The following is a 21,411-nucleotide window of genomic DNA, read 5'->3' on the forward strand; positions in this document are numbered from 1 at the left end:
TCCCAGGACTGGAAAAAGTTATCACATCTCATGTTCTCAGGGACATCCTGGTCAACGCTGAGTGACAAGTGTCCATGCTGGGCAGGGCACAGAGCTCCAAAGACACGCTCACGGCCACCAGCCCACACCCTGGACTGAATGACTCCCAGCTCGGCGACCAGACAGAGACAGGGCCCACAGAGCGAGGCTGACACACACACACACACACACACACACACACACACACACACACGACCCCCCCCGACCCCTCCCCATGTCCCCAGGAACACACACACACAGACACACACACACACAGACACACAGACACACACACACACAGCTGTGGGCTTCGGGTCCTGAGAACCAGGCTGGGTGGCCCAACTCAGGACCCTGCTCCAGTGCACCCCAGGCCCAATGACTTCACGTCTCTGAGCTCAGTCCCCTTCTGCGAGATGCCAGCCACCGCGGTCTGGCCCGGGGCTGCTGCTAGGGTCTGAGCCACGCTCGGCAGGCGGCCAAGACCAAGCCCTCACGGCCGGGGCTCAGCAGCTGCTGCAGATCTGCGAGGGTCCAGGGTGCCCTTGCCCTGGGGCAGACGCCAAAGCAGGGGAAGCTTTCGCCCAGAGCCCCCTGGGCCCAAGGCCGCACGCCTGGCATCTGACAGCCCTGCCGTCCACGTCAGTTACGGCACTCACAGCTGCCTGCTGCCGCTTCCCCTCCACAGCAGAGGAGAGAGCAGCCTGGCTGCCAAGCGGCCCCTGTCCCGCTGCCTCAGCCCACAGCTGCCTCTGAGGACACTGGAGGGGAGGGGCCCAGGGCGAGGCAGATGACCAGCAGGCTGGGGCACCTCCACAATCAGGGTCGCACAGAATGAGGAAGAGGCACCCCGCTCCCCCAGGAGACCGATATTTATTGACCAACAGGTGTTTTGTGCCAGGCCGTGTGCACACCCTCCCATGCAGTCCTTACGAGAGGGTGCAGAATTATACCAAAACGCGGTGGCTTAGAACAGGGGCAAACAAGGATGAACTCACCCCGTTTCTGTGGGCCGGCCGGCTCCCTCCTGAAAGTGCAGGAAGGTGTCGTGGGAGCTGGGGAGCCCCTACCCAGGCAGCAAGGGACCAGGGCAGTCCTGTGATGTGTTCATGACAGAGCCTTGGAGACACACAGGACCAAGGCCGCCTGGACTCCAGGAGAAGCGGCAGCCACCCCACCTCTCGAGGGGAGGGGCGGCCAAGAACTCTAGGGCCGTGATTTAAAGCTGCCGCGTCCCCAGGTGACAGCAGGGGCTCACGTGCAGGCTGAGGAGACTGTCCAATGAGCACTGGGCCAGGCGTTCGCCTGACTCTGGACCAGTGCTTAAGTCAGTGACCATTGCAGGCTTTTGCAAATCCCAAACCCACCCTCCGAGAACGGGGGCTGCTCCGGGCAGTGTGCTGCAGGCGACTTCGAAAGACAATGAGGCCCACGTGCCTCCGTGGGGGCCCCAGGCCACGGCGCACCTTCTGGGTCCGCCTGCTGAGAACCCCACGTGCAGTGCTGAAGAGCTGGGGGCTGGCCGGCCGCCGGGGTTTCAGCCCAGCCCTTCCTGGGCTTCCCTCCCTGGGATCCCATCTGGATTCCAGAGCCCTTGATGGAGAACCTTGTACTGAAAAGTACAAGGACTTGTACCTCCAGGAATTGCAAGAGGCTGGCGGGTCCTGCTTCTGCCACTGGCCAGCTGTATGACCCTGGGCAAGTCACTTAACTGTTCTGAGCCCTGCTTTTCTTGTCTGTGAACTGGGCGTATTTGCCATCCTTCTGGGCCAGAATCTTCGGGTGGCAAGGGACAGAAGCCCCACCCCCAGCCCCAGCTGGCCTGCGCAGAAAGGGAAGAGCGGATCCACGTGCCCCCAGCATCATTTCTCTGTCCACCTCCTCTATGCCGGCTTCCTCCTCAGGCAGGCCTTGTCCATGTGGCGGCAGTGGTCACCAGCTGCTCCTGGGTCCCATCCCATCAGCTTAGCAACCTGCAGGAAAGTCTCAGGACCCAGTCTCATTGGCCAGCCAGGTGGAGTGCCCACCCAGAGCCAATCACAGTGGCCAGGGAACAGCACGCTCGCTGATTGGCCAGGCCTGGGTCGTGTCCACCCTGGGATTTGGACAGTGGTCCAGGCCCATGAAATACATGGACTGAGAGACGGCCCCCAAAGGAAGGAGGTGGGAACGGATGCCGGGGTGCCCGCCTGAACCACCCCTGGGGCAGTAATCACTTTATTATTCTACTGCCTGTGGGCAGAGCTGGCCACCTTCTCAGGCTGGGCACCGGCTGGTACAATCACCACATCTGTGCAGCTGAGCCAGCTGATACCTTCCTGCCCCCACCTCCCTCGGCGGCCCCCCTACACCTGCACGTGCCCGGCCGAACCACCCACTGGCCAGGCCCCACGACTGCCCCCGTCGTCCTCGCGTCCACACCTGCTCTGGCCCCAGGAGGGCATCCTCTGAGGGCTGCCCCCCACCCCCCTTGATGCCCGACTGCTCTCTGCTTCTTGTTGGCCAGAGGTGAGAGGCTGGGGCCTCACACCTCGGCCCCCTCCCTGCTCCACGTGCTCTGGGAGGGGCTACAGCCCACCAAGGCGACAGCTCCTGGGGCCATCACGGCTGCCCCCGTGCTGTGCATGGACCCCTCCCATTCCTCTTGGCTTCTGCCTCCCCAGGGAGCTCAGCTGACCAGCCTCTGCTGGCTTCGCCCCTGAGCCGGGCCCAGGAACTGTCCACGGCTTTCTGCCGCTGAAATGGCAACCCACTCCCACAGGACTCAGCGGCTGGGCTGCTGCTGGCTCACCCTCCTGCTTGGGACCACGTCACCGCCACTCTGCAGCCCTGCTGCCTCCCAGATGTGGATGGAAGGGCTGCTGCTGGGGTGTCCTCGCATCCCCGAAGAGACCAGTATCGGCCCTTCTGGAATTCAGCAGTAGCCAGGTTACCATGGCGATGCCCACTATCCCCGCTGAACGGGAGATGAATCAGGAGCTAAAAATAGGCCCCCAGAGTGGATGGATGGAAGGGTGGGTAGGCCTGGATTCAGGGTCGGAACAGTTTGTTTCTCCCCGACAAGATAATTTAGGGGAAATCTCAATTGGAAATCCACCCCCAGAGGGCTGGGAGGAGCTGGCAGGTGGTGACCCTCCCCTGACAGAGCCCATAGCACGCAGCCCCCAGTGGGTTCTCGTAGAGCCCAGTGTAGGCAGCCGCTCCCCACCCGAGCCTGGCCAAGAGGAGGCTGCTTGGGGCGGGGTGGCCATCGCACCGTCTGGCCCTTCCCACGGTCAAGCAATGGCCCCCCGCACCCTTTCATTCCTGGGAGGGCCCTTGGTTCAGTCCAGGAAGGAGCTGGTGAGCCTGACGAGAAGCTCCCGGCTCCAGTGTGGGAGCTGCAGGGCACACGTGCACCGCTCCATCCCTCCAGGGGTTGCAGGCCTCTGCTGGGGGGACAGTAAAGGCACAGAGCCGCTGCAAGGACAAGATGACACTTTATTCTGCCTAACCCTCCTGGCCGCACCCCCAGAGACCCCACAGACACAGAGAGACATGGGGATGCAGCTGGGACAAAGAGGGATCTGGCTATAGGGATGGGTGTCCGGGGGGGTCTGGGTTTTCTCAGAGACAGGACGCTGCCTGCTGCCCCCTCCCCCATGAAGATCAGATGCAAAAGCAGGAATCCCCCAGACCCCCCCACCCCCCCACCCGGCTCAGGCAGGGTCAGGCGTGCCCAGGGGGACCTGTCCCTCCTTCAGCCCTGGGGCCCGGAGGGAGGCTGGCCCACCGGGCAGCAGGGTCACAGGAGCCAATGGTGGGTGTGGGCTGGGGGAAGAAAGGCCCCTGGGCAGTCGGGGTGGAGGGTGCTAGAAACAGATGGTGGACACAGTCCTGGCCGGCCCCCTACCGTGTGTCCTCACGGAGTGGAGCCCGGGCTGGTCTCGCCGAGGTCTCTCAGAGGCATTCCTTGTGTCTGTAATACTCAACCAGCTGCCTGGGCACCTCGGCAAGCACACTCTTGGCCAGCGCCACGGGGGACGCCTGTGGGTGGGGACAGCGTGCCTCCAGCCGGTTTCCCAGCCCCCAGCCCCTCCCCTAGAGCCGCCATTCACACCGTGACCTCCACCCCCTATGGCTTGTGCACCAGCTCCTGGGACCACGACCAGGAATTCACCCAGTGGGCGGCTGGGTGAGCTTGCACTAACGATGAGAACGCGGTCGCTGGGCAGTCCGTCCGCGCTGGCACTGCGGGTGGCACAGGGGGGCCCCTCTGGATCGGTGTGACCCTGCTCTGGGTACAGGGCAAAGTGGCTGAGGCAGGAGGGAGGCCCAGGTCCCCAGTGAAGCTGTGAGTGTGTGTCCACGGGACAGGCAGTTCTTTCCACGTCACAAAGGGAGCGGGGAGCTGCCTGAGAGGAGCCCTGCCCTCCGGGGCACCCATCTGACACTTCTCTCTTGCAAAAGTTTCTAGGGGCCGAAAGCTGCTCAGAACGGCGAGGGGCCCGGGGCCCCAGTGCGCTGCCCGAGGGGCCCGCCCGACCACCCGCCCAGCACTCACGCTCTTGAGCTCCCAGAAGGGCACAAACTTCAAGATGTCAGAGGGCAGGCTCGCCCCGTGGGGAGCACAGGACACCGCTGTCGCCGTCGAGGACCTGCATGTCGGTGAAGTCGGCGTTGCCCACCCCCACGATGATAGATAGACACGGGCAGGTGGGAGGCGCGCATGATGGCCTCACGTGTGTCCGCCATGTTGGTCGCCATGCCGTTTGTCAGGATCAGCAGGATGTAGTATTGCTGGGGCCACAGGGACCCTTCAGGGCAGCTGCGTCTCCCCCTACTCAAACTCCAAGTCCACCAACCAGATGACCTGGGGGTGACCATGGTTTCCAAGCTTTTCTAAAAGCGTATTTGCTGAAGCGTAACCCACACACACATGCACACACACACACACACACACATAATCACAATGAACTGTGAACACATGCTCTCTTTGACCCTGAAGCAGATACTGGAACGGCCACACCTTATAGATGGGGAGACCGCAGCTGGGGGAGCCGGGGTTGACCCAGGTCTGAGGCCAGAGGAGGAGAGGTCTGTGGGCCCTGGGTAGGAAGGGGCTCCCACACCCTGAAGAGTCGCTGAGATTCAAGGAACAGAGTTTGGAAAGGACACAGTCTGGTCCAGCCTGGCCCGGTGCCCAGTGCATCTGCAGAAGACAGACTGGGACTTGTTTCAAATAAAGGTCCATTTCCAGTGTGAAAGAAACAAAACGACTCAGAAATCGTTACTAAAAATCTGGATGAGAGAAAACATACAAGAGAAGAAGGAATCACCCTGGAGGTGCAGCCCCTGGAAGGCCGGCCGGGCTGTCCACCGGTTGGCCCAGTCCCTGGCCCAGTGGGCACCCAGCACCGTGATGTCTCCAGAGAAAAGGAGCCAACCGAGAGCGCAACAGGGGCGCCCTCTCCCAGAGGGCTCCTCTCTGAGCCTGCAGACCAGGGGGATGGGCAGTCTCCTGTCCACAGCTGGAGCACCCCTGCAGTGCCCAGCCCAGCCCTCAGCCCCACATGCCCTCCTCCTGCCCCCCAGAGTAGGGCCAGTTCTCCATTAACATCTCACAGCCCTGCGTTTGCCAGTAGCGCAAACTCCACACCCTCACCGCCTGGAACAGAAGCTTCACCTGAGCCCGGGGACCACTGCAGTCAGGGTCCCTGGAAGCGTCAGCAAGGAAGGACAGGGCTTCTCCATGGGACAGAAAGACGGGTGGGGGCAAACTTCAGGTGGAGGCGCAGGGAAGTGGGTCCCGCGACACGCGCCCAGCATCCACCCGCATCCACCTTGCTCGGCTAAGATGAGGGGTCCGAGCCCCAGCAAGGACAGAGGCAGGCCTGAGTGTCCCCAGAGCCTGGCAGCCCCCCCCAGGGGAATGAGAGGGGATATGGAGGCCACCACAAGGGCAAGGTCAGCAGACTCCAGCCAGGGGCCCGGATCACTCTCTGCAGAACTGAGGCAGGAGCACCCCTTCCACCCACTGCGGGGGGAGGGGCTGCAGGCTGGGCCGAGGCTCACCTTCAGGTCTGCCAGGATGACCACCCCAGAGTTCTTGGGACTGCGCTTCTCCTGCGTGTACTTGAGGTTTACACAGTCCCACTGGGCCTGGGGGACAGGGACAAGCAGAGACCCCCACCCCAGAGTGCCAGCACCCAACACCCACCCCAAGAGGCAGGGGAGGACTGAAAGCCCTGCCCCACTGGTATTTGTCACTTCAACTTTAACACAGGCTGGTGGTCCCTACTCCAGCCACCTGGTGGGTGTGGGTGTCCTGCTCTGTCACCATCTTTAGCCTCTCTAAAACCATCACAACAATTTCTGGGGCAACCCAGCGCAGGGCCAGCGCCCCAGCGCATTCTGGGGGACAGGCGGGCCCTTCCTGCTCTCACCTGGTCCTCCCGGAAGGCATTCTGCATCTCCACTAAGGTGGTAGAGAATTCTGCGATGAAGTCGTGCTTCCCGCGGGAGTCATAACCCCAGACGAGACCCTGGGGACCCCGGGACCCCTCAGCCCGCCTGCCCCTCTGAGGCCCCCAGCCTGGGTGTCTCCATGCCCCTGCAGCAAGGCCGCCCCCTTCCCACCATCCTTCCCCACGTACCTCAACTCCAGGAAGGTGTGGTCTGGGGGGACTCGCCCCACCCCAGCCCCGCCCCCAGCCGCCCCATCCCCTCCCCAGCACCCACCCTCCGCCAGCCGGCCCCGCCCCGCCCACCTTCAGAGGCGGAGGCTCCTCACAGCTGCACAGGCTGCTCAGGCTGCTCAGAGACACCTTGAAAGGCTGCCAGGTGCGGACCAGGAGGGGCGGCTCAGGCGGCCCTGCCTCAGGCTCTGGGCAGGACCCTGCGAGCCCAGAGCTACATCTCCGAAGCTCGTTCCTTCCAGAGCCACCTTCCTAACCCCCCCCCCGCATTCCTGGACCACCTGAACTTCTTTTTCCTTAAATAGCCTTTTTTGTACTCAAATTAATTTATCTCAAAAAGAAACGCCTTCCGGGGTTTCCCTGGTGGCGCAGTGGTCGAGAGTCCGCCTGCCGATGCAGGGGACACGGGTTCGTGCCCCGCTCCGGGAAGATACCCACATGCCGCGGAGCGGCTGGGCCGGTGAGCCATGGCCGCTGAGCCTGCACTTCCGGAGCCTGTGCTCCGCAACGGGACAGGCCGCAACAGTGAGAGGCCCGCGTACCGCAAAAAAAAAAAAAAAAAAAAAAAAAAAGAAATGCCTTTCCACTGGTGTAACTGAAATCTTGTTTTACGGGCAGGTAGCGATAACAAATCCGGATTCTTGATTCCAGGACGGAAGCTCCGCGCCCACCTGGCCGCGCTCTGTTCAAAGGGGTATGGCGGTTTTGGAGGTCAAGATGCTACAGCCGTGGGGGGCCAGGGAGGTGCAGGGAGGGCCGGGGTGACTCCTTCCCCTGTCCTTTCACGCTCTCCCTGGGTGCTGGCCAGGGATCCCTCACCTCCGTCCTGTACACCAGCTGCTTGCTCTGATCATCGTTGATCCGGTGCAGCTCCAGGAGGGGGTCCGGCTTGCTGAAGAGGCCCTGCAGGAGGAGCAGAGGGTGTGCTTGGCAAGCGGTGGGGTCCAGGCTCTGCCACCTCCTGGCTGTGAGGGCAACGGCCTCCCCTCTGGAGCGTCCCTGGCTCCCCAGCGCCCAGCACCCAGTTCCCATCCTGCCCCCCACCTGTCCCACCCCCGCTTCAGTCTCCGTCCAGGGGAGGCAGCAGGCAATGCCAGGTCAGACCCCTGCTCTGTGCCCCTACCCCACGTGAGAAGCCAGCAGGACCAGAACCGAGTTCAGATCCAGTTCCTCCACTGTCTGGACGGGGACCTCCCTGAGTGCCTGTCACAGGGAGCTGAGGATGAGCTGACGGCAGCGACACATACAGGACCCTGACAGCAGCACAACCGCCTGGACGGGCAGCCCCACCCACGGCTCTGAGTGCGTCCCACTCCTCAGCCACCTGTCTCCCTGTGGACACAGTGTAGCTCTGTCTACACCTCCTGACAGGAGGGAAAGCTGGGCCCCAGGGGGGTGCCCCTCACCTTGTCATCCAGCTTCATGGCACGGAGGGAGAGCTCCGCATGGCCTTTATTCCCAGAGATGTCTCTGGCTATCACCTGGGCGAAGGGAGAGCGCCAAGGCTCCCGGCTGGGCAGGAGGGGTCTGACCCCACCCTTCCCTGCCCAGCTGCAGCCCAGCCTCGGGAGGTGTCCAGAGGCCCCGGCCTCGGCGAGGAATGGGTGGGGGTCTGCAGGGGGCGGGGCTGGTGGAAGGCGGGGCCTCACCACGCTGGGGGACTTGCCGGCGTTCCTGCTGACCTTCAGCAACAGTGCTGGGGTCACCTTCTTCTGGGCCACGATCTGGAAGTCAAAGCCTCAGGGAGGGGTACGCACCTGCTCCCCTGAGGACCCTAACCCCGTCCTGGGTCTCCCTGTCTCCTCCCCAACGCCCCCACTCACCCTCGGTGGCCAGTTTCCCCAAACCTACCCCCCAGGGCACCACGCCCTCGGCGCCTGGCAGCGGCCAGCCCGTGACCCTCTCTCGCTCCACCAGGCCCTCAGCTCGGCACACCTCACGGCCTCCTAGGCCCTCCCACCGCCCACGCCTCCCACCGCCCACGCATCAGGTGAGGAAAGGGAGGCTCGGGAGGAGGGAGTCACGCTGGTGAGCGCGTGTGTGCAACCTGCAGCAGAAGCCGCGCCCTGGGAACCCATCACCCTCTACGGACCAGGCCGAGGACAGCGCAGCCCCTACCACAGCCCAAGGCCAGCGAGCGAGCGGCCATGGGGCTTCCCAGCCCCATCCAGGACCCCCAGGCTGCTCCCTCCCTGGGGTCTCAGCCCCCTGCCCAGCCCTCCCCCTCCTCTCAACAATCTCCCCGGGGTCTGCATTCCTCATTGGCCTATAAGCCCCTGACTGGGCTAAGAGTTGACCCGGGAATGCCGTCTGCAGCCAGCAACACCGGCTCACCAGGGGCAGCTCTCAGACTGGTCTGCAAACAAGATAGAGGACGACCACCCTCATGGCTGCTGGACGACCAGGTACTTTGTATGTGTGGGGACTGCCCCCTTCCACTGGCCAGCGAGTCCTCAGCTGTGGCCGTGGTGGGTGAGAGCAGTGCTGACACTCTTTGCCCTGCCCCACACAGGATCCTGTCTGACAAGCTGAGACAGAGGGACAGAGGACACCCCCCCCCCGCCAACAGGAGGTGCCTGGCTAACAGCTCAGAGCACACAGGAACATTCTGTGCAGAAGAGAAACCCATCCCAGGTGGGGGAAGCGGAGGCCAAAAAGGGCCACGTGCCAGGCCCCCCCCCCCCCGATTCTCCCATTTGCAGACTCACTTGTGGGCTCTCCTGTTCTGTGTAATGGGATAGTTGCTTTAGCTGGTTTGACAAGTGACCATGCTTCCTGTGCGCCCCGCAGCTCCCACGGAGGTGGCCTTGTCACGGTCCCAGTTTCCCATATGAGGAAGCAGAGGTCAGGGACTCGCTCAAGGGTGCACCACTGGAATCTGAAGACAAGGTCCTAGCCTTTGGCCACTGATGGTAGCGCCCCTGACGGCCCCACAGATCTGGCAGTCCTGGGGGGGCCCTTCCCTAAAGTTTACGTGTATGTCCAGATGTGTGTCCATACATGTATCTGTGTATCCATAGATCTGCACCCACATGTGCATGCATGCTTGTCCGTGCATGCATGCCGATACACGTGTGTCCGTGCATGTGTGTCCCTGTGTGTTGTCCTCTTCCACGCTCATGAGAGCAGGTAAGAGGCCAACACTGGGTAGAAGCCTTCCCTGTTGCTTTCACGTGGGGCTCTGCCCTAAGTCTTGGTCCTCTTAACTGACGGAAGGCTCTACCCTGCCGGCTCCAACCCAGGCAGCGATGGGGATGTCACACACAGGCTTCACGCTTGGTGAAAGGAGTCGGACACAAATGAGAACACACTGTGATTCATGGACATGAAATTCGAGAACAGGCAAAACTACTGGGGGAGGGGATTGAGAGGAACAGGGGACCTGCTGAATGACAAAAATGTCCTGTGTGATCTGGGTGATGGTCAGGTGTATACAACTGTCTAAGCCCATCGATCCCAACCCTCGAGGTCTACACATCTTACTGTACGTAAATTACACCTCAATAAAAGACAGGCACCCCAGAGCACTCACGAGAATCTAACGTGACACATCGAGTGTTCGGCTCAGAGCCTGCGCTAAGCTGTCCGGCTGGTGGCTGGTGGCAAGAGCTCCCGTTACACTGACCACGGTAGAGCTAATTGGGAACGACCTCACCAGAGCATGGAGTGTCCCTCGGGTGGCAGCTGGACCTCAGACTGGTCACTGCCACGGGGAGAGACGAGGGAAGGGCTCCCTTATGTCATGGAAGTGAAAAAAAGCAAACTACAGAACAGTATATGCCGTTTGTGTTTTTAAACGTGTATCTACAGAGAAAAAACTATGTTCCTTCGCTCAGTGAAGAATAAATCTCTCTAGAAGGATGTAACGAACCTGGGGACGGGGCACGAGGGAGATATGTGGTCCAGGGTGTACCTGTTACACTTTCTGAATTTAGACCCATATGAATGTATTACCCAGTTCAAAATTACATTTTTTTAAGTAAAAAATGTTTTACGAGAAGCAGCTATGGAGTCAGAGCAGCTGGTACACGGTCTGTGTGTAATCACGCTGTCCCCAGGCCACCACTGCCATCGCACCGGCCCTCAGGACCAGCTGAGGTCTCCATGCTGCCCTCCTCCCTCTCCCTCCCAAGGGGACGGGCGCCCACCTGCCCCGAGGTGCACTCCATGCCCCCCAGAAGTCGTCATCCTGGCAGCTGAGGCTGCTGGGCCCGTGGGTGTCGTAGACCTCAAAGCACAGCTTCTGCACCTCCTCAAAGTAGTAGTCCAGTATGAAGACCTTGGAGAAGGCCGGATGCAGGCCGCTCCGGACCACCTCGGTTCTGTCCACCTGCAAGCAGCCCTGGGTGAGCAGACCCCCGGGGTGGGGGTGGGATCTGTCCAGCTGAGCACTCCCCGAGGCCCTGTGCCCCGGCTCTATACCTCAGGGTCCCCCTTCTCCCACCCATCTGCCCTCGGGTGGTCTTGAAGGACTTGCTTCCAGGACCTGCTGCGGGAAGACAACCCCTCCCCCTCGCCCCGCCCGCCACCTGCTGCTGCGATGCCCCAGGGGGGCATTGCCCAGACCCCTGGGCACCTCCCTCCCTGAGACAAAGGCAGTCCTCTGGCCCCCACAGAGGGCCTGCTCCATCCCCACACCACGGATGGGCAGGCAGGCTTAGAGGCGAGGGCGTGTCCAAGGGCCTTTGTGAGGTCACTCACTCAGCAGGGGGATTCCACCTGGACCCCAGTCTCCACCCAGAAACCAGTACTCTCACCTCCCTTGACCCTCCAGGCCCCAGGTGTCTCTGCAGCTTTGCTGCACCAACCCCTCCCCTCCCAAGTTGGCAGGGCCACCGGAGCCCCTGTGAAGTCATAGTCAAGACACCTGCCCAGGGCCAGATGGAACAAGAGACACTGTCCAAGTCTGGCTGTCCCCCTCCTGGGTTCCCCTGACCAGGAGCCACTCTGCACAGGGCTGGCCCTGGGCACCCAATACTGCTGCTCCCAGGATGGTGGCCTGCTTCCCTGGGGGAGTGAAATCTTTCATAACCCAACCTCAGCCCCCGATCCTTCACTTCTGTTCCACTCAGGCAGAAACAAGCTGCTGGGTCCAGCCCACACTTCACGGACCGCACAGACAAGGACACAAAGGTGGGACCTCGGGCCAGGGCAGGAGGGGGAGACCACGAGGACAGCTGCCCAAAGTCCCCAAAGGGGTGATGGCAGTGCAGCCAGGGAGGCAGGTGGCAGCAGTGTCCACCGGGTGGGCGGTCCAGCTGAGGGAGGCCTGGTTTTACTCGTGCCTGGCTCATCTGGGGGCTCTGAGGATACCCTTGGCAGGAGCCGCCTGGATGGTGCGCCCAGCCCCTCCACCCTCAGTCCCTTTCAACAGTGACCCAGCTTTACCTCCTCTGCCGGAGGCACCATCCTTCCTGGGGAAATTTTCAAAAGGGCAGGAACTTACCACGCAGCACCGTTTCATCAGTTCGTCCCCCAGCACTGTGCAACTGGGGCTTACAAAGGAGGGGAGCCCAGCTGAGGCACCACAGTTGGAGGGTGGGGACCAAGGCCTAACACACACCTTCCCACTGCCCCTCAGGTCCTCAGGCTCCCCAGATGTAACCCCCGAGAAAGCTCTGAGCCGTTCCCAGGAGGGTGGGCCCAGAGGTGAATCTGGAAGGCCAGCCCTCTCTTCCTGGGCTGCAGGCCTTCACCAGGCCCTGGACCACGGTCCTCCTGTTGAGCAGTCCTCACCGCTACCCAAGGCTGACACGCACCCAACACGCTGCAGTGAGAGCCAGAGATCTTTCAGAAAGAAATCTCCACAAAGGTAAGATAGTTTATTTTGGTTACTGCCATGTCCCTGCAACCTGGGACTGTGCCTGACCCATAGCAGATGCTCAATAAATACTTGAACAAGTGCCCGTTCTCTCTTCATCGATTTGTTCTGAGACAATTCCCCGCACATCGCTTTCTACCTTCCCTGGCCCACCCACACCTGCTCCATCATCAGCTTCCACCGTCCAGGTCCTCAGGACAGTCATGCCAGGCAGGCCCTGGGCCAGAAGTGGGTCAGCTCATTCAGTTTCCTCTGGTCTGGTTCTAAGCAACTGAGAACTGAGTCTAGCTGAGGGAACAAAAAAGAACAAGGACACTGGGAAATTCCTGGAATTGGGCATGAACTGCCCTGGACAGAGGCTGCCGTTAGGAAAGGGAGGTCGTTGCCTCTCCTTTCCTCTGGACCTTTTGTGACACAAAGACTGTGTTTTCCTCCTGTAACGCCCAGAAAACATACAAGGAGAAAAAAAGGCAAGTGCAACCACCTACGCGAGACATCAAGGAAAGAGGACTGTTCGCCCTTTGCACAGCTGCCCCTTAGTCTACTCTTTGGCTTGAACTAAGTTGAGTAAAGTGGGAAAAAAACCGAAATAACCTAAAATGACTACAGTTTCCCTGTAAACTACAACAATTTGAATCAACTGGGAGTTAGAATTTCAATTTTTTAGAAAAATATCACAATTATCTACATTTTAACAAAGCAACTACAGGATACAAAATCAAATTAAAATTCACTCTGGAGGGGTGACACTCCCATGGGTTAAAATGCAGTGATGTATACCTTCCCTCCAAAATAAAAAACACCACGTAACTTGAATATTAAACAAAAATTATTTGTAACTACCCAGACCGACGCTAGTCTCCTACAAATGCCCCAGCACTCCCTGGTGGCCACTGCAGGCACTGCGGGTGACACCAGCACACGTACTTTGGTTATCTGTCCAGGAGATGCACCTACAACCCACAAACAGTTCTGCCCAGATGGACACTGGCACAGTAGACCCCGGCCCCGCACACCCAGCCAGAGGCCTCTCTGCCCCCCAGCCTGTGAGCACCTCAGCCGGGGCTCCAGCAGACGGGCAGCTACCCTGCCCTCGGGTAGCTTAACTCCTTGCCAGGTCTCTGAGCACAAAGCAAATGAACCAGTGTCTCCAGGCTGTCCAGAGGCAGCCCCCCATGTGCCCTCTCTCACAGATGGCCCATCGGGCTCCAACCCCCAGGCCTCCACACCAGCTGACCTTTCTATGGCTCATGACTTCCAATACACAAAGTGAGCATGGACGTCGAATCAGTACCTCATAAACTGTTACCTTTAGAGATGAGAACAGTGGTTTAACAGTCCTCCGAATTGCCTGAGGTAGTTGGTACCGAACGCACAGCACCTGCAGGGGTGGAGGGTTCCGACAAACTCACTAAGCACCTGCCTCCCAGGCCCCGAACCTGCTCCCCTCACAGCAGGCCTGCTGCGCCGAGGGACAAGGACGTGCTCCAGGTTCCCCTCAAGGAGGAGGCTCTCCAGGCCCCAGTTCCTTACACAACGAAGGTCACATGGACACTGCAGGTTTATCACAAGTTACCAACAGCACTTTATTTTTTCTTTTCAACATCCTGTTCTGCAGCTTCCTTGGCCCTTTTTGCCCGGATGCCAAAAAGCCGGGCGTTGGCACGGGCCATGCGGAGACTGGCGAACGCCTTGAAGTTCTTCTCTTCCTCTGTGATGACTCTGGCTTTCTCCTTCTTGTAGACCTGGAAGGGAGCACAGGCCCAGGAGCAGCTGTCAGCAAACTGAGAGGCCTTGGAGGGGCATCTGCTCACCCAAGAAAGGCTACAGGGGAGGCCACCAAAAGATTCTAACAATCCCCCGTGGATTTAAAACAACCCCAAGTCATGTGAAGGGTGGGCGGGGCACTGTGCTTGGACAGGACCTGGAGAAGGGGAGGCTCAGGCCCACGCCCCACTCGCAGGAGCCTCAAGGGCCTGGTCAATTGCCACTCAGGTTACAGGATCACCAAACACCCAGGGTTGCCTACAGCCTGGCCTTTCCAAATAGGAGAGAAAAAGAGCCCAACAGAGGGAGTGGTGACAAGTAAGGGTCCACAAAGCTTCCCTCAAGGAGTCCATCTGTTAAGATGCAGGAGGCTCTCTCCAGGGTGGAAGGAAGGTCCTTTCCACAAACTTGTAAATCTCAACATGGGCCCCAGATGCCAGGCTGACTCCCTCCAACCCAACCCCCGCCCTGTCATTCAGTTCCTCCCTCCAAACATGCCCACTTACGTTCCGTATGGGCATGACTGGTCCGGTCAGCTGGGTGGCCAATTTGAGCTCTTCAGCCTGTGTGCAGTGAGAAGGGAGTTAGGTGGGTTCAGCTCATCTGCCCAAGCCTGTAACCCCTGGCTGGGTGTCTGCCAACGGATCCCTGTCCGTCTAGCCGATGGCAGGCACAGGCAGATGAAAAAGCGCCAACCACGTGTGCAGCAGAGACACAGGTAGAACAACTCTCAGAAGCCCATACCGATGGACTGTTAATTTCACACAAAGGTCAGTAACAGGAAAAACACTTTCCCAATTCTACAACAGCTGGCTCCGAGTCCCACAGCTCTTGCCCACGGTGAATCTCGGCAGTCCTAGTAATTAGCTTGTGGACTCTCAGAGGCTTTCTTCTAGTTATCTACCAATTCTCTACTACCCTGCATGAAGACCCAGCTTTGGATGATAAAAAGCTACAGACAAATACGTGCTCTTCTCAAGGCAGCTAAACCCACAGTGAGACCTCCACGTCCTCACCCGGCTGGGCACAGAGGGACCCCGGTACTCACAGAGCTGTCTCCCTTCTTGGGGGCCGACGGCTTCCTGGGGAAGAGGATGAGCTTGGAGCGGTACTCCTTGAGCCGCTGCACGTTAGCCTGCAGGGACTCCGTGCACTTGTTCCGCCGCCTCGGGTCCACCGAGATCCCAATGGTCCGGGCCACCTTTTTGTGGATGCCGGCCACCTGCCCCGAGACAGACACAGATGAAGACCCGAGGGCTCCCCGGTCCCCACCCCCTGCCGGGAAAGCCCAGCCGTCAGATGGAAAAGGGTTCAAGCACACTTTCATCACAGCGGTGCAGCGATTCCGGAGAATGTCATCACTTGGCTGTGGGCCACGAGGGACAACCCGTGGGACTCAGGACGCGGGCTGGCGACACTCACCCTCAGCTCCTCCAGGCTGAAGCCCCTGCCGGCGCGCACCTTGGTGTGGTACCTGACCGTGGGGCATCTCACCACCGGCCGGAGCGGGCCGGACGCGGGGCGCGGGGCAATGCGGCGCGCCTTGGCCTGCCGGGCCTTGCGTCTGCGCAGACAGAAGCCGAGCGGCGGTCACCGGCCGCCCCTCCCGCAGCGGGCCGGGAGCGCGAGTCCCGGCCGCCCTCCGCGCGCGGGGAGAGAAGGGGGCGCGCTCGCCTCGGGGCGGCTCACCTGCGTATCTTGCGCGCCGGCTGGTTGAACCATGTCGCCACGCGCCGCTGCCAGTCCTTGTGGAAGTGGGGCTTCAGAATCATGCCATTCCGGCTGGGCGCCATGGCTGAGGCCGACTGGCCTGGGGAGCAGGGAGGACGCGGAGCGAATTAGGGCCCGGGCACGGTGGCCCGCCGGCGCGCGCACAGAGCCCGGGCCACGGCCCGACGCCGACGGCGGCGGGCGGACCCCAGGGACGATAGATGGGGCCGGATGGTGTCGGATAGCAATGATAGCGCCACGCTCGGGTATACTTACCTCCTCCGCGGGTTCACGGACGCGGAAAAGAAAGGAGACCGCAGAGCACCCTGGGATGGTACTGGGCCCGGCCAATCAGAAGCGACGGAGCGTTCTGACCAATCAGAGCCAGGGCCTCCGAGTGACGTACAGGCCCCACCCCCACCCCGGCGGCCCTAGCTGCACGGACAGACGTGGCGCCGCGTTTCCCGTGTTACGGGAGTCCCGCGCCCCCGCCCCCGGCAACGCCCGCGCCCCCGGCCCGCGGACGGTCTGGGTCTCGCGAAGCCTGGGCCGGCCGGCCGGCCTGCTTGTGCACCACGGTAGGCCTCGCCCTCCGCGTCCTGGTCTGCGGCCCCGGCCACCACGTGGAGCCTGCTTGCCCTCCCTGTGGGCGGAGCACACATTTAGGAGCGGGCCTTCCAGAGCGCCCTGCGCGTGTCGCACGGAGGTCTGCGGTCGGGCCGTTGGTGGCGAGTACCCGGCAGTGAGTGTGGAACTGAGAACCGCGTGGCGGGTCGCGGCTGTCCCGCGCTCCGCTGTGCACACTGCCACCCACGCAGCTGAGCGTCGTGAAAACACCAAGTAGCCAGGCCACCTGGGCTGTGGCGCCTCCAGTTCCCGGGACAGCCTGGGACGACGCCAACACATCCTGCCATCTTAAGCCTTGACACCCAGCAACCCCTTTACGTTCCCAGCCTCACCCCAGTCACCAAGCTTCCTCCCCTGAAACCTAATCAACGTTTTATGAATTTCATGACAAAATAAGAAATTTGGAGGCCTGTGTCCTACACTGAGTAAACAGGTAGCTGATACTAATGCTGATAGCTTTCTGCCCTACTGAGACACCCCCGGGTATTAGAAAAATCAGGGACTCATTGAGGAATTACAGGGTTATGGTTGGGGAGACCAGAACATGTGAAAGGGCAGAGGAGGATTTTTAACACATAAGTGCCAAGGCTGTGTGGAAGGTTGGAGCCCTGCCACCTAATAGGTACCCGCTCAGCTCTGACGCAAGGGCTGTATCAGTCCTGCTTGGCCGACAGTTGTTAGCAAATGCAAGAAAGCACTTTTCGGTAAACTCGGAAGTGGTGTTTATCTGTGAAGTTAGGGTCATAAACTTTTATTTTGGAATACTTTTAGATACACAGCAAAGTTGCAAAAGTAGTAGAGAGTTCCATTATATTATCTACTCAGGTCCTTTTAATATTAACATCCTACGTAGCAATGGTGAGGTTGGCAAAGCTAAGAAATTAGCATTGGGACTTCCCTGGTGGCTCAGTGGCTAAGAATCTGCCTCCCAATGCAGGGGACACGGGTTCGAGCCCTGGCCCGGGAGGATCCCACATGCCACGGAGCACCTAAGCCCGTGCACCACAACTACTAAAGCCCATGCACCTATAGCCCGTGCTCCGCAACAGGAGAAGCCACCGCAATGAGAAGCCCCCACACTGCAATGAAGATGGCCCCTGCTCGCCACAACTAGAGGAAAACCCACGCACAGCAATGAAGACCCAATGCAGCCAAAAATTAAAATTAAAAAAAAAAAATCTCTGCATCCTTTCACAGACACAGACGGCTAAACTGAAAGGTCAGTGACCCACAGTTAAGTGGCTGTGGAATTAGCTAGTATAAAATCTTTGTACTAGTTTTGAGGCTTTGGGCAAGTTATTGGTGTGAAATGGGAGGAGCTGCTGTTAGGACACAGAACACAGCGCAGTGCCCGGTGCATGGTAAGTCAAGGTCACACAGCTCTGCTTCCAGGTGACAGGGAAGGGAAGGCAGTGCAGGCGAGAAGGGAGCGGGGGAGAGCGAGGGGTCATCATCTGCCTTGCAAGTCACTTTGTCCATTGGAACTGAACCCATGCTCACCCCACCTGGCAGCCTAACTGCAGCAGAGGGGCCCTGGAGGAGATGTCTGTTGAATACACGGTTGCCTTGGCCTGGGACGTATTTCTTCGGACACAGACGTTAGCCCACACCTCCCATGTCTATCTCAGACGCCTTTCAGTAATCCCGCTATGGACCAGGATACCTTGCTATTTTCTAATCTCAAACACATTCCTGTCCCCATCCACCCTTTCAGACCCACAGACTCATGCAGCTCAGTCTGCTCATAGGGTGCTGCCCGGGGTACCGGGGGAGGGTTTGAAGTCTGGAGTTAGTGGTAAGAAGCTGAAGCTGCAGTTCGAGGACCTCGGTCTGCTGCATACAACCCGGCAACCCGGCCACACAGTTTTTCGACACCTGAATGGTCCATACTTACATCCTTGAGGAATATGCAGAATTAGCAAGGCCCAAAGTTCCCATGTGATGTTCTGCTGAGAGCTGTTTCCCAGCTGGGAAGATGAAAGAAGTGAACTGTTATGTAGGCATCCTTCTTGACACACAGACTTGTTGGCTCAGGGTTTTAAAAGTCTTCAGCTAGGGACTTCTATGGTGGTGCAGTGGTTAAGAATCCGCCTGCCAGTGCAGGGGACACGGGTTCGATCCCTGGTCTGGGAAGATCCCCTGTGCGCCACAACTACTGAGCCTGTGCTCTACAGCCCACGAGCCACAACTACTGAGCCCACATGCCTAGAGCCCATGCTCCGCAACAAGAGAAGCCACTGCAATAAGCCTGTGCACCGCAATGAAGAGTAGCCCCTGCTCACCACAACTAGAGAAAGCCCACGCGCAGCAACGAGGACCCAACGACAAAGAGCCAACGGAGCCAAAAATAAATTAAAAATAAAAAAGTCTTCAGCTAGAGGGACAGCCCCTGCCTCCTTGCCACAGAACTCCACGGCACAACTCTGCAGAGGGGCTTTTGTCCCGGGCTTGGGCCTGCAAGGGCCACTGAAAGGACTGGCTAATGCCGCTGGACTTAGCACTCACTGGGGTCAGGGTTCCTGGAGGAGCGCCCTGGAGGGGTGGGGTATGCACAGCCTCCCAGAATTTCCTTTTAATTGTGCCCCAATTGCTTGCCCCACACCTACACCTGACTGGCCCCCTCCAAAGATAGTCAACACTAGCTCCTGGAGCCCTCTGACACACAGTCTTTATTTATTTATTTATTTGACAGCACCAGGTCTTAGCTGTGGCACGTGGCATCTTTAGTTGTGGCATGTGGGATCTAGTTCCCTGACTGGGGATTGAACCTAGGCCCCCTGCATTGGGAGCACCGAGTCTTAGCCATTGGACCACCAGGAAAGTCCCTGACACACAGTCTTGATTTTTAAAATTAATCTTAGGGAATTCCCTGGCGGTCCAGCGGTTAGGACTGTGTGCTTTCACTGCCGAAGGCCCAGGTTCAATCCCTGGTGGGGGAACTAAGATCCCACAAGCCGCTGGGCACAGCCAAAAAAAATTAGTTGATAAAAAAAAATTAATCTCACAGCGGCAACGTGTTTTTATTGTGTTTTGACACACACAAAAGTCATGTTCCTAGAGCACTTTGCAAAAATTAGCACGCTGTCATAAATATGGGCTGCTGGTTGAATTAGGAAAAGCAGGAGCCGAACAACTCAGCAAGGACAGGATAATTTTATGGTGTTTCATCACAGAACTCAACCACCCGGCCTCTCAACTTACCAAAGTCGCAGCCAGCACGTAAACCTGATAGAGGCTGAGAGAGTCCTGTAATATGAGGGACACCTAATGTAAGTGAGCACCTGGAAGTACGTTATTATAATCACAAATATCTTATCTGAAAGTTGCTAAGAGTGGATCTTTTTAAATTAATTATCTATTTATCTTTGGCTGTGTTGGGTCCTCGCTGCTGCACACGGGCCCTCTCCAGCTGAGGTGAGCAGCGGCCCCTCCTCGCCACGGTACGAGGCCCTTTCATTGCAGTGGCCTCTCCTGCTGCAGAGCACGGGCTGCAGGCACACAGGCCTCAGTAATTGCGGCACTTGGGCTCAGCAGTTGTGGCTCGTGGGCTCCGGAGCGCTGGCCCAGCAGTTGTGGCACATGGGCCCGGCTGCTCCACGGCATGTGGGATCTTCCCGGACCAGGGACCGAATCCGTGTCCCCTGCTTTGGCAGGTGGACCCTCAACCACTGCACCACCAGGGAAGTCCCAAGAGAGTGGATCTTTAAAGTTCTCATCACAAAAAAAAAGCTTCCGTAACTATGTGTGGTGACCAGTGTTAACTGACTAACCGTGGTGATCACGGCACAATACAAACAAATAGGAATCACTGTGTTGTACACCTGAAACAAATATGAAGTACCTCAACAAAAAAATAAAAACCCATGTTTACATGAGCATAGACGAGAGTGGAAAACAACCTGTATGATGATGTAAGAACTCTAAGTTACTTCATCTAATAGTCTTCACTGGTCTTCTGGAGCTCTGATTGTATTAAATGTACATTTACCGTCAGGCCACGATGTACCCGCTCTGCTGGGCAGGGGCAGGTTGCCCAGCGCGGTCTGGCTGCTCCAGGGGACCACGAGCTATTGGGAGAATCCCCTTCACCTCCGGGAGCCCTGTAAGGGAGGCGTGAGAGGCAGCAGAGGTGCACAGGCCCTGTGCCCAGTGCGCCCTGCGGGTGCCATGCCTGAGGACTGGGAGGTCACGTCACCTAGGACAACTCCCTTCTGTCCATCAGAGCACCGTCCCCGCAGCCCTCCCTGCTGGGCGGCCGTGAGCCCACTCGCTGGCCAGCCCTGGGAAGCCAGGCTGCACCTTCCTCCACTATAGCAAGGCAGCCCGCTTCACGCCACTTCCATCCTATTCCTGGCTAAGCGTCACCAGACGTGGGCCATTTTAATGGTAAACTATGAGGGGCTGAGCACAGCCACATCCGTGTGAGATTACAGAGGCCGCCCCATGGCGAAGACGCCAGCCTCACCCTCTGAACCCTCGGCCGATCTTTGGGAAGGAACCTGGGGAACTGGGGCAGATGGTGAAGCATCTCTTGGGCCGCTCGCCCCCATGAGCTTCCTCGGGGCGCCGATGCACAGGGGAGGTGGAAGCAACGAGGAGCAGGTGGGAGCCCCCAAGTGGGTCACACCGCCGGGGACTCGGGGGCCGACTGCAACCCGTCCATCTGTCCCACACCCTCCCTCCCAGAGTCCTACAAGAGGGAGGGGTCCCAACTGGTCACCTCGCAGCTGACATCACACCGTCTGAATATAGTATCCGTGACTCAGGACGGCCCTCGGGGCAGAGCTGACCACG

At 59.2% G+C, this 21,411-nt stretch overlaps 2 protein-coding genes, 1 long non-coding RNA gene and 1 other non-coding gene across 5 annotated transcripts; all 4 read right to left on the bottom strand.

Moving 5' to 3' along the window:
- Positions 1–285: 285 nt before the first annotated feature.
- Positions 286–13,944, bottom strand: CPNE7 (copine 7). The gene is given in 13 exon segments (XM_027119895.1): positions 286–3,443; positions 3,908–4,041; positions 4,559–4,598; positions 4,600–4,694; positions 4,696–4,896; positions 5,680–6,156; positions 6,441–6,539; positions 6,765–6,878; positions 7,512–7,595; positions 8,099–8,416; positions 10,841–10,869; positions 10,872–11,022; positions 12,673–13,944. Coding segments are annotated over 12 exon segments (1,707 nt in total). The 5' UTR covers positions 12,685–13,944; the 3' UTR covers positions 286–3,443; positions 3,908–3,954.
- Positions 13,945–14,074: 130 nt separating this feature from the next.
- On the bottom strand, positions 14,075–16,322 carry RPL13 (ribosomal protein L13). 2 transcript variants are annotated; one of them, XM_027118933.1, is made up of 6 exons: positions 16,267–16,313; positions 15,970–16,090; positions 15,703–15,844; positions 15,329–15,502; positions 14,787–14,843; positions 14,075–14,258 (listed from the first exon to the last, which is right to left on the bottom strand). In XM_027118933.1, the coding sequence occupies exons 2-6, from the start codon at positions 16,071–16,073 to the stop codon at positions 14,100–14,102; spliced, it is 636 nt and encodes a 211-aa protein (XP_026974734.1). In that variant the 5' UTR covers positions 16,074–16,090; positions 16,267–16,313; the 3' UTR covers positions 14,075–14,099. The 2 variants fall into 2 exon arrangements, with proteins under 2 accessions (XP_026974734.1, XP_026974735.1); XM_027118934.1 differs by lacking the exon at positions 15,329–15,502 and having other exon boundaries at positions 16,267–16,322.
- On the bottom strand, positions 15,558–15,641 carry LOC113627417 (small nucleolar RNA MBII-202). The gene has a single exon (XR_003435538.1). It is a non-coding gene; the product is annotated as a small nucleolar RNA MBII-202 (small nucleolar RNA).
- A 1,388-nt stretch (positions 16,323–17,710) lies between the features above and the next one.
- Positions 17,711–21,350, bottom strand: LOC113626936 (uncharacterized). Its single transcript, XR_003435351.1, has 3 exons — positions 20,606–21,350; positions 19,819–19,863; positions 17,711–18,584 (listed from the first exon to the last, which is right to left on the bottom strand). It is a non-coding gene; the product is annotated as an uncharacterized LOC113626936 (long non-coding RNA).
- Between the last annotated feature and the right edge of the window lie 61 nt (positions 21,351–21,411).

Source organism: Aethalodelphis obliquidens, unplaced genomic scaffold, assembly GCF_003676395.1.
Source record: "Aethalodelphis obliquidens isolate GAN/ISIS:26980383/991018 unplaced genomic scaffold, ASM367639v1 scaffold20, whole genome shotgun sequence".
Lineage (NCBI taxonomy): Eukaryota > Metazoa > Chordata > Mammalia > Artiodactyla > Delphinidae > Aethalodelphis > Aethalodelphis obliquidens.